The sequence below is a fragment of the Thunnus albacares genome, chromosome 11 (assembly GCF_914725855.1).
Source record: "Thunnus albacares chromosome 11, fThuAlb1.1, whole genome shotgun sequence".
NCBI lineage: Eukaryota > Metazoa > Chordata > Actinopteri > Scombriformes > Scombridae > Thunnus > Thunnus albacares.
This window is the reverse complement of record NC_058116.1, coordinates 28680235-28692424: the sequence shown is the minus strand read 5'-3', so window position 1 is coordinate 28692424 and position 12190 is coordinate 28680235. Positions and strand designations below refer to the sequence as shown.

The 12190-nt window shown below is 40.1% G+C and overlaps 1 protein-coding gene across 18 annotated transcripts in view; it reads right to left on the bottom strand.

Annotated features, from left to right (window-relative positions):
* clasp1a (cytoplasmic linker associated protein 1a) overlaps positions 1 to 12190 on the bottom strand; it is a 94737-nt gene that overhangs the window by 5470 nt on the left and 77077 nt on the right. For 10 of the 18 annotated variants that reach the window (XM_044365315.1, XM_044365318.1, XM_044365316.1 and 7 more), the window contains 9 exons: positions 10186 to 10335; positions 8742 to 8848; positions 7863 to 7988; positions 6103 to 6250; positions 5204 to 5450; positions 3556 to 3612; positions 2188 to 2378; positions 1867 to 1995; positions 334 to 540 (listed from right to left, as the gene is read on the bottom strand). In XM_044365315.1, the coding sequence (XP_044221250.1) occupies positions 334 to 540; positions 1867 to 1995; positions 2188 to 2378; positions 3556 to 3612; positions 5204 to 5450; positions 6103 to 6250; positions 7863 to 7988; positions 8742 to 8848; positions 10186 to 10335 (1362 nt within the window). The remainder of the gene's footprint in view (positions 1 to 333; positions 541 to 1866; positions 1996 to 2187; positions 2379 to 3555; positions 3613 to 5203; positions 5451 to 6102; positions 6251 to 7862; positions 7989 to 8741; positions 8849 to 10185; positions 10336 to 12190) is intronic. The other 8 variants (XM_044365322.1, XM_044365323.1, XM_044365330.1 and 5 more) reach the window with 2 other exon arrangements.

The following is a 12190-nucleotide window of genomic DNA, read 5'->3' as shown; positions in this document are numbered from 1 at the left end:
ATGCACATTGTCCAAATAAGCAGACAGGAACATTTCTGTCTGTGTTCCCAAAAATCACCTGCTCTCCTGTCATTTAAGCCATAAAAAATTGAGAAAAATATTATCACTGCTGTCTGGAAAAACAATATTCATGATATTTTCTTAAATGTGTGTTTTTGTTGAGTGTTTTTGCAGATTTTGAGGCTGTTAAGTATCCAGTCAGAAATAGAAAAAAAGGAACTTATCAAATTAAATTGAATCTAATCCATAAAACTGTGCACATATAACTAATCTAAATCTGAATATCTCTGCTGTGTCTGGACTAACAAGACCGTCTCGGCCTCAGATGCGGACCTGCAGGAGTCCTGGGATGATGTCAGGCAGCAGCTGCAGCAGAGAGTCCTTGGCGATGCGTTCAATGACTTTGGTTTGCATCTTGATGGCGGCCAGGTTGATGGGGTAATCGGCCGTCTGCACGATAGGGCACAGCACCTTGATGCACTGCTCTGGATGGATAGAACCGGCCAGGGTGGACGCCGCCTCCTCAGCCGCACGTACCACCTGAAAGCACATCAACATGTGATAATATGGAGATATAATGAGGAAAGAAGAAGAAAGTATATGACATGTACAATAAATGGAGTGTTTTGTCCCTCCATATTTATTTCTGAGGTTTGAAAAAGTTATAAAGTTCATCCAGAGTGGACTCAAAGTCACAAACTTTAAAGATGAAACCAATTTCCCTACAAAGAAATCATCTTTTTAAAAATTTTTTAAGACCAAAACGCTTTATTTTGACAAGACTGATATCCTACACACCTGCAGAAGATTCAAAATGCTTCTTCTGGTATCCAACAAGCAAAAAATTCAACTTTATCCAGATTTATCTACTGTACCGAGATCTCTTTGAAGAAAACAAATTATATTCTTGATGTTGTGTTTTTGATGTATTGGCTTTTGGATGCTGTTTATTTATCCAAAAATCAGGAGGATTATTATTGATCTGCAAGTGTCACAGATGGCCACAGTGTTTATTTTGTGTATTTTATCTTTAATTTAAAGTCAGCGTTTGATCTTTGTTTGTTCACTCTCTGGTAGGAGTAACCCTGAATAACCACCGAGTTTTATCCGGTGTGATCCTGACTTATAGGTCAAAGGTCGGGGTTATTGTGTTCGGCTATTGTTATTGTTCTCATATTGATAACCGGACTGTAAAGCATTCATTCAGTCATTGTTATTACAGATTAAAGTGATATGGAGGCTTTTAAAACTGTTAAAGCCAACAATTATTAACCTATTGAACTCTCTTTTATATCTTGGGCATTCTATATATAAGCATGTGAGTAAAAGTTTTACATAATTTCCAAGTTCAGTTTGTCCAAAAGGTTTTAAACACAAAAGTTGTATTTAAAGTTCATGAATTAATAGAAGAAAGATGTCATTTTATGTCTTAATACTGTCAACAAATGTTTGTGATGTATATCTATGTTTTCTAAATGTACAATATGGAGAGTCTGATCTGTTTAAAGCTGCATTAATCAATATTTTTAAATGACTCTGTTTAATGTGAAAGGTTCTGCTTGAAGTGATGAACACACAGACTGAGCTAAAAGATGCTAAATGACTCAGTCAAGCTAATGAGAGCTGCAGTGTTTTGGTTTTGCTCAGCACCAAACAGCAGACAGACGACGTTAGCGACTAGCTGCTGAACATAGTCGAGCATTTTGCAGCTAAAAGAGTCAGATACTTTTCTCGGGAGTTGGTGAAAACAGAGTTGAAAAGGTGAGTGAATATTCTTAAACATGACTCCGGAAAACTCCCAAAACCAATAAATAAATAAATAATGCAGCTTTAAAGTGAAGCCGTTTGTATGTGGGAGCTATGTACCTCCTTGTGAGAATCTTTGTGAGCCTCCAGCGTCTTCATGATGGTGAGCTCGGCGTAGTTTTTGAAGCGGGCCGGCTGGTTCCGCAGAATTTCCTTCAGCACGCGCAGGGCCAGGGCTCGGATGGTGTGCTGGAGGAAAACAACGGCATGAACAGTTGGGTAAAAGTAGAAATATCCTGCTAATCCATGAATACTCACATATTCTATCAGATTGAAGGGTTAGGGATGTGATTATTGTCCTCTGCACACTAACATTCACAAGATTTTACTGTATGATAATTAAAAAAACCTCTATGAATGACAAACACACAGATAACGTACGTCTTTATCACCCAGTGTTTCCAGCAAGAGGAGCAGGATAGTTTTGAAGTGTTCGTCCCAAACGGCCAGGCTGTCTTCTCGTGTGATCTTCAGCAAATCCACCAGAGCGCCTTTACGCTCCTCAGAACGCTCGTTGTGATTGGACAGTTCCTTCAGCAGGTCGGCTACCATGTCTGAGTGGTCCTGACCGACTGCTCGCCGAGAGAGGAAGAGAGGAAGAAGTTCCACGTCAAAAACACAGCAACTCGTCACGGCCCCAAAACAACCTAATCCTTAGCATCATCCATTGGTTTTTTAATCTAATAATCTTTCATTTTTTAAAGACTAACATCTCAGAATGAATCTCATCTCTGAACCGCTGCACTGGGGTGACATGTTCCTTCATCATGAGAATGATGGGCACAGTAGTTCGTTAAGGAACAGCACCAAAGACTAATAAGAGCGATCACATTTCCAGTCTTAGGAGAGTAGTTCTGTGTAAGGTAGACACCACTGAGCATGTGCGGGAAATCGATAGCTAGTTGTGCTACATATCACGACCTCCCGACTTGTAATACATTATAGCTTCAGTCAAGATTTTGTGATATATGTAGCACAACTAGCTATCGGAGCTCTGCAAACAGAAGTGCGTTCCCGCAGTGCTCAGTGGCGTCTGACTTTCTAGAGAATGAAAATGTGATCTGGAGTCTTTGGAGCCGTTTCTAAACAAACTACAGATCCCAAACTCTCTGTGGTGAAGGAACATGTGACTCAGTGCAGCTGTGAGGCTCATTGACGTGTTTTTAATAGTTTTTGGACAACAACAGAGGCTCTACAGGCTCTATATCAGATTTTGATACACACACAATACTTGTAAGTATATCAGTTCATTGGTTTGGCAGCCTTATCCTTTAAATGTTACATCTCAGCAGTCAAAAACTTTGTCTGTGCCATTAAAAAAGTTTGTATATACAGTTGAGGAATAAAAGCGTTGTTATTTTTTCAATGGTTTCAATCATTTATCACTGTTTAAACCTATTCTATAGCAGTCAGTATGCAGTATATATATTCTACGCCATGACAGAAACTCATATTAGTCATTTTAACACAATCACACAAACATTTAGCGTAATGCAGAGGATGCTGCAACCATTAGAAGAAAGCACTCAGTAGGTCAGCTGATTCGAGCAGCATAGAAAGGTCGGACTTGGAGATAAAAGTCGTAGAGTTAAAGAGAAAATTAAAAAAAAACTGGTGATGGGACTGGAGAGAGTTGAGTGAATAATGTAAACACAGAAAAAGGGTGAGTGGAGTGAAGTCAGTTAAATCTGTTCAGAGTCTGTCAGTGAGTCTGTCAGGCGGGGGGGTGGGGGAGGGAGGCATCTTTACCAGGAGCAAAGACCTTGGGGAGCGTCATCTTGTTTTCACCACTTTCCTGACGTCGGCCTGGAGAGGAGGAGGAGGAGGAGGAGGAGGAGGAGGGGGGGAGTGAGGAGGGGGAGGTGGAGGAGGGATGAAGGTGGAGGTGCGGGATATATAGAGGGGAGACAGGAGGGTGCAAAGGATGTGATGACAACAACAACAACTGATGCACAGGTTTGGTTTGTGTTTGACAAAAAGAGGAGCTGCGGACTCACAAACCAGAGAAAATTTCACTTCTTCAGTGTCAAGATGTGTCGACTTGTAGAATACGATGTTTACGATACAACACAATGTGTAGTCAAAGCAGACTACAAATAATCATTGACACATTTGTGGTTGACAGAATTTCTTGTTTCAAGTCATTTAACAGCAGTGACCTTTCAGGAACAACATGACGTGATCACGCTGCACGATGGGGCGATGGTGGATGACGGATGGATCGGCAGAATGATTTACATATGGACGAGGTGGACATTCCTGTGATAACCTTTTTACTTTCTTCATCAGAACTATAAAAGGCAGCAAGTTCCTAAGTATGAAATATTGTGACCCTCAGTGGTATGGTTGGGTTACAATTTTGGCTTCCAACGATCATGAAAACAAGATAATCCACATAGAAGATTATTGTGCTGCATTCTGTTTCGCAATAATGCTCTCGTTTTGTCTTGTGTACCGTTTTATTCACAAAACAAGGAAGTGCTCTAGTGTTTAGGACTAGTTTAGGACAAGAGGAGGACATTTTTCTCCGTTTGCCATGAAACAATCAGAAAATAACGTTTTATTTCTCTCATTTACTGGCTTTGTTCTCACTACCGCTGCTCCCTCTCTTCATTCTTCATTCACTCTCTGGCTCGCTCGACCACCGCTACTCTCTCTCTCTCTCTTTTTCTCTCGTCTCAAGCCGACAACAAATCCTAACTTTACTTTTATTTATCAAACGTTAGGAGTTCTTGGTAGGTTGTGGCACAACAACATAGTTGATCTTATTTATTTTGATCGCATTTATTTTTATTTATTATTTTAGTTTAATGATTAAGTTTAATCAGATTAAGTTCAAGGAAATCCACTATTAAAAATGCATGATGTTTCCAAAGTCAACAAGTAATCGTGTTAAATGATCATGATCTCAATATTGACCAAAATAATCATGATCATGATTTTTTGCCCTACTTAGTGGTAAGAATATACTGTAAAGTGTATACTGTATTTATTGAATAAATGAATATTAATGAGTAGAAAACATGTCAGTAGTGTGTACGAGAGCACGTCAGTGGAACATGGAGAGACTTTGTTTTTCAGTAGTATGTTAGCATATCATATTTTATTGTTAATTATAAAGGTGCTTCTATATCGTCAGTTTCAGTGGAGCATCTGAGTGTAATTCTTTTCATCGCGTTTGTTGAAGCCAGTTGCAGTTATACAGATTGCATCTGAAAAGTTAAATTTGAACTAAATCACATAAAATGTCCAATAATGTGTAACACACTTAAATGAAGTGTTTCGGAACAAGAACGCTACGTGCTTTAAATAAGATTTTAGTGCGGTATGTTGTAATTTTATATCTTTATCTATCTAACAGCACATCTTAAGCGGCTTTATTATCTCACGAACTCACAGTCGCGGAACTGCTCCACGTCATCGTCAAACACGGCCTCCTTCAGGGCGCTCTTGTCGTAGGTACAGATGGTTTCTCCATAGCCGTAAGGAGCAAACTCGCGACTGCGCGGTCCGGAGAAGGAGCGCGACGACGGCGTGTTGAGCAGCGAGGTCTTGTTGTCCAAGGCGGTGCGACCCCCTTCCACCACGTCCAAGCCCAGGCGGGCGTCAGAGCCGGGGGACGACGCTACTCCTTCTCTCCCAGCCTGTGAGACAGCCGGGGGGAGAAGGGGGGGGGGCAGGAGGAGGGAGAATATGAGACAAAAGAACTGAATAAGTGAAGGACTTCTTGTTTATGCAGACTGAAGGATGATTTTCCTTGGCAGCAAAAGGAGTTTTTTAAAGTATTTGATTTGCTGTTATATAACAGGAGCTCTACACTGACATATCGAGGCAAATCATTAAGCCCTTTAGTCAGGTATCAGGAACATTTTGACTCATATTCCAATATTCAGCTACACTCTTAATGTGTCATTAACTCACAGAGCCAAAGGAAGGCAGAGATCCAATCTGGTTTTGACAGTTTATTAACATCCATATCCGATTTCCATTAACATGATAAATAAAAATGTAATCCTTTCCAACAAAAGGTGAAATGGTTCAGGAACATTATTTAGTCAGGATACAAGAGCCACTGTTTAGCATACAGATAGGTTAAACTGAAAAACAACTGCTTGATTTTTTGTGCAAGAGAGGACATTTCATTTAAATTAAATTAATCTTAATAATTTAATGCAAAAACAGGTTGAACAGCTGCCACCCTATAATGTTGGACTGAGGCTTAAAACCTCTGAATATCATTTTCTAAGCAGGAATATTCAGGAAAATCCTGCTAAGATGAAAATGTTTATGACTCACTGCGTCGTCCCTCTTGCCCTCCCGTCTGATTGGCTCATTCAGGTCTTCCTGGCTGCGGTAGCTGAAGCTCTGGATGGCCTCGGTGACGCCGCGCAGCGAGCTGTAGATCTCTTCCGAATTCATGTTCTCGGTGTCGTACTCCATCATGCTACCGGAACAAACAAACACGGACAGAAATACACATGAAAATTATTAATTATTGATTGGAAGAAGATACACAAGCATGAGTTTGTTTTGCCTTCATGCAAAGTGCTTTAGTTTAGTTTAGTTTAGTTTTATAAAACATACATCTTCCAGTATTGCATATGCAAAGCGTGCAGATAAAGGAAAAGAAAAAGAACACAAACAAAATAAAAACAAAACAAAACAACAATCCCTCATGAACTGTTCACATAAAGAACTGTTACATATCTACAGACTGTCTTTGTAAAGAGTTTTTTTTTCCTCTTCTCCAGGATTTCTCCAGATAAATGATTAATTTATATGTTCCATATGTGAACAGCCGACTCAGTCTTTGTGCATCATCCAGATTTACAAAATCAATATATATTTCATCTTACTAGACAAAGCATCACACAGTTCACAATAAAAAGGACAGTAGAAAACAAAATGGAACTCATTTTCTGTATCATTTAGACACATTTGACAAATCTGCTTTTCTTCTTCTATTTCATTAATTTTATCCAGTTTCAACAGTCAGAGGTAAAATACCAGATCTCAGCGGGGCACATACAGATCTTTACTTTTTAGACAAATTATATAAAACATATATCATCAGCCCACTGCTCTTTCTTCTGGACAAACACAGATTAATGTTGAGCTTTTCCTTATTAAAAAAAAGCCTCAACAACATATCTTCAGACCAAGAACCAATAATTTGTTTATCCCAGATAAATATTTGTCTCATCAACCTACTTTCTTCCATATCAAGTAACCATTTCCATAACTGAGCTGTAGCCTCACCTGATTCCCATCCCATGTCTCCCACTATAGCCAACTTTGGTGCATATTTGTGCACACCCAGAAAATATCTTACAGCACTGATTCACACATAAAGATATTTCTAAGGCCCCAAACCCCGGCAGTATTATCAAGCACAGGAAACACACAAGCGTGAAACAGTTTAGAGTAAGTTTGGAAACTCATATCCTTCAAATTTTTGATTCGGCAAGAACGTTTTATAAAATTCATATGTTCAAATACATAGAAACTGAGATATGTATCTGTCTGCATAATTCAGTTTATATGATCCAACTTTAAACTGTTAAGTACAGCAGGTAAAGGAGGGTCTCCATTTTTTACACCACTCATTAGTGTAGCAGAGCATCTGCTGCATTTTGTCTTCAGATGGCGATAATAAAACTAACGTCATCTTATCATTTCCCCTCCAGACATTAGCCCACGCTTTAAAGATTTCACTTCTTTGGCCAAATCATTTATATAAAAGCATCACCTTGTTTCACCCCTGATGAGGTTGGGAACCAGCTTTAGCATTGCTTTAGAAATAGATTCGTTTTTAGAAAGCAAAGGGTCAAGACTGAAGTATACATCAACCTTAAGTGTGTGACTTATTACAGATTTCACACATAACACGGCATTAAGCGCATCACTGAGGCAATGTTACATGATTTTCCCATTTAACTGACAACTAAAAGATCCTCTCAACTGGTTTGGAAAAAGGACATTTGGATTAGGAAAAGGACAAGGGCCTGGTTTCCTTGAGGGCATAATCTCCTTTATGTCTCAGCCCACCTCATTACCTGGGTGAATATGCTCTGCGCAGGACCCTTAGGGAGGGGGCAGCAGGGGTGGAGTGAGGCGGAGGAGGAGGAGGAGGGGCAGGGGGGTTCTTTGACAGTCCGTCGACACCCCAACCCCATAACCGACTGTTGCCACAGCGCGGCCGGGAGGCAAGGATGGACAGACAGGAGTAAGAGAATGAGGGATGGAGGAAAAGACAATGAGACAAGACGAGACGAGACAAGGGGGGGAGAAAGAGAAAAAACGACAAGTGTGCGGAAGAAAGAGAAGAGACAAAAAGAAACTAGTCTGAGCTTTAAGATCAAGCGAAAGTGTTAATTCAGAGGAGAGCATTAGAAAAGTGGCAGAATCCCACAAAGTACATAAAACAAATATCACAGTATCTTTATTATCTGTGTTTATGGGTGTCTGCTTGCGACCTGTACAGTGCCTCAGCTGAATGAGCTGCTCAGTCAGAGAGAAGTAAACTATTATAGGAAACCATAATTATCAGTCACCAGCCTCATTACATTGGCAAAGGAGCAAGTATAGAAAGTTGTGGCAACTTCAAAAGGGCCTGGTTATCAGTTATTTTACAGCTCCAATTGTGTCTAAGGCAGATATATTTCACCAGTCAGTAGGAGGTGTTTAAAACTTGTATTTGATGTGTGGAGAAACTGATTTGGCTCCTTTATTTCTACCCAAATATGCTCAAATCAACCCCTCTGAGCAACTCACTCTTTAACAGGCTCCTACTGACCCGTGTGTTAAATTTTATGTTAGTTAGTTTGACTATAAATGATTCTGACTGCAGCCGCATCCATATGGTTAACCCACAGCCATGCATTAGGACAGGAGGTGTGTTGTAGATAATAAGTTGAGAACAGATCAGTGGTTACCTTGGAGACAGTCCTCCATGCGAACAGTTGGTTGGAGAGGTGAGCGGACTGGTTCTGCTGGGGGTGTGGCGTGATGGCGTTCGGCCAATGGTGTTGCTCGGAGACCCCTGCAAAGCAATGATATAATGATGAAATCTAAATGTGGCAACTCATCAATAATTAGATTAGGCAGCTGGATGTAAATCCATCACTAAAGTTTGTGTCTCAAGTTCTAATAACTACTAGCTAGTTTCAAACTACTAATTTACTTAATCAGGTTGCACCATTAAAACTTAAGGAAATGTCTTAACTAGTAAAACACTTAAGTATTGTGTAAATCAGTTGCTAGGAAACATCTGTTGCGCTGTTCAATAACAAGCAACCAACTATGTAAACAGGAAGCCACTGTAGCATCACAAGCTCTGATATAGCTTCCAAAAATAACAGCTTTAGGGGCCAAATGATAAAATAAACTTGGGATTTATGGGTCAGTAGAATCACTTATTGCTCCAGCCTTCCATTTCCACTCTGGTTTTAAAATGGAGCGAACAAACTGAGGAATCATTTATGACACTAAACATATATTTATGATTAGCTGTATTTTAATTGTGCAAAGTTTATTTCATCAGTATGACATGGCGGCGTGGATGATTTTATAGCTCAGAATAACATGAGACAACTGTGCGATGATAACTGGAAATAAAAAACAAAATCCTCTGTTGTCTTTTATTAGAAAAATAATCCACACACTGTTAATTGGCTCCTGTGATTACAAATGCAACATTTCAGTCACATAGACCTCATCAGTCATTAACTACTTTTCCTCTCTTTGCTTTGGTAGCAGAAACAGTCTTATAATAATTTATCCATCATCCAATTAAAAAGCAAAAAATACTCACTCTATACTTAAGTCATATATATTAATTCCCACATGTATTTCAAGCCGTAGCCTTTTAATATTTGGAAATTATTTCTACATCTTCTCATTGTGTTGTATAATTATATTGTTTACATTTCACTTCGTTAAATATGACTTTTTGCTGTCGCTAAAACAGAACATTCTCGCAGGTATTTGGTGTCACCGTTTCATCTCGTATCATATTAATTTCATCATTCATGGTTCTGAAGATGGCGCTCGTAATTAACAACCCCGCCTCTTTCACATGAACATAGCTGGATAAGAAAATTCAGAGCTGACTGAGATAGTTGATAGCCAGCTTCGTGATACCAGTGATCCAGGATGGCCGTTGTTAGGCTCAGTGAAGCCAGCTCACCCAAAGAGAGGCAGACTAAGTTGAACTTGCTTCATGATAAAGACCTCTGGTGAACGGTGCTGCTGTCTGATAATCCTATTGACCTACAAGAGCCTCGCTTCTCTGTGGTGACTTTGTGCATCTTTTTTTCCCCTAAGAGTTGGACTCTTGCACGGACGGCATCAAATACAACAGAGTTTTGCTCAACTTACCACGCTGCTGCTGGTATTACTCGAGTTCTTCAGGTGGTTGTGCAGCAGTTTAGTGGCTCCATCCTGGAAGGTCTTGGGCAGAGCTCCCAACAGCATGGTGAACTCTGGGGTGTTGAGCTCAAACAAAGCTATCAGCACCACCTGGGCCGCCTGGAGGCAGTGTAGCACAACAGGTTAGGAAAGGGGACAGAGTGGAAAGTTCAGATGGGTTCCTTGGTTACAGAAGTGCCTTGACCGTGTGTTTCAAACAGTAGTTTCACCAGAAGTTACTGGTCAGACAACAAAGCTGAACTGACATTTTTTAATTTATAAAAAGCAGAAAAAGTACAGGACATGATGCAAAGTTTGTTGCTAACAAAGGTCAAAACACTTCTGAAACCAGGGCAGCCAACAGTGCACTTCTTGTTACACAAACATACTCATTAGCCTGTAGAAAGAAACTGTTAAAGGGTGAGTGTTCAAAGCTGCATTCAGTGAAAAACTTAAGAAGAATTCATCTGTTCAAGGACATTGTCACTTCATCGTTGTTGCAACATGCAAGTGAGTAACAAATCAAATGTAATGGGGCCTGTAGAAAGTACTAGTTTGCTATTGTTGAAGGAATACAGGTTCATGTTTAATGATACCAAGGTGATGGTTTGGTTAATTACAAAACATTATACTGAAAACTGGATGTGAGCTACAATAACCTAGAGGATCCTGAGCTGAAGGTTTTCCTTCTCTATATTTACTGACTGAAAATAAGCAGTTAAATGATTGACTGACTATCTGATTGAATTATTTTGTGATGATTAGAATGTGATTCTTGTTATTTGTGCCAAGGTTGACCAGTAAGGACTTATGGATACAGTATTTGTTGTTTAATTGGGAGGGATGCATCTAGCTCTTGCTCCTTCCTATAGAGTCTGAATACTATTATCACTTGACACTACACATACAGATACTACAGAAACTACTGTATTATCAAGCTACTTTCAAAAGATGTTTTGAAAGTCTTATTAATCTCTATTCTTGTATAAAACAAACTGAATGTTAACGACATGCAGGCAGGTATGCAGGTGGATTAGAGGTTGTTAGGGTGAGTGAGACAAACAAAATGTGTTAGGCACTCAGTAGTAACAAAACAGCATTCCTATCAAAGTTGAGCAATAAAAATTGACCAACATGTCAGTTCATACAAAGCAACAAGCCTTTTCCTGTATTTGGAAAAAAATATGACGGTTAAACCTACATCTTTCCTTGTTGCATAACAAGCTCAATCTATTTGGGTGAGTGATCAAGGCACAAACTTGTTTCTTAGGAGGTTGTTACAGCAAATCAGCTAGAGCGTAAATGGTAGAGGTGAGTGAGAGATGCCACACTCGGAAGTTTTCACAGTCTTGAAGGTGGTTTGGTTAGGGCACCGGGCAGGCGGGGCATTGCGTGCTTTTCATGGCGTGTTGTAGTTGGCTGTTGGGAGCGGGCTCTACCTGCTTACACCTTTCTTCCTGGTTGCCCTCAGTGGAAAGTAACGCTGCAGTACTGGACCTGCCAGCTAGCTCCTCGCTCACCCAGTTATGAAGGGTCTGGGGCACAGTGGCAAGGCAGAATGGGCATTACAGCATGACACAGGTCCTCCCCCACCATCACATTTGGATGCAATACTGTACCAATCTTTCATAACAACCTGGCACAAAGCAATACGGTGTCGTTTAATCTTCCCAGATAATGGATATTTTATACTCACTAAAGAAAACGAAAAAAAAAACAGACTAACACAACTATTCTGTCTTCGTAGATTTATTCTAACCCTGCCTGGAGGTCAGGCCCTGATTTGAAACTAGGTGAGGATTTCACTTGGAAGAGCAGCAGTGGAAAAACAAACAGAAGGGCTACACAGAGGGAGAACATGACGCGCATGAAAGAAGGGGAAGATAATGGGCCGTTGACCCAAGGCCATCCACATGGAGAGGGCCTATTATCAAAGTTTACAACTGCTGCTAAACAAACACTACAGCCTGAAGAT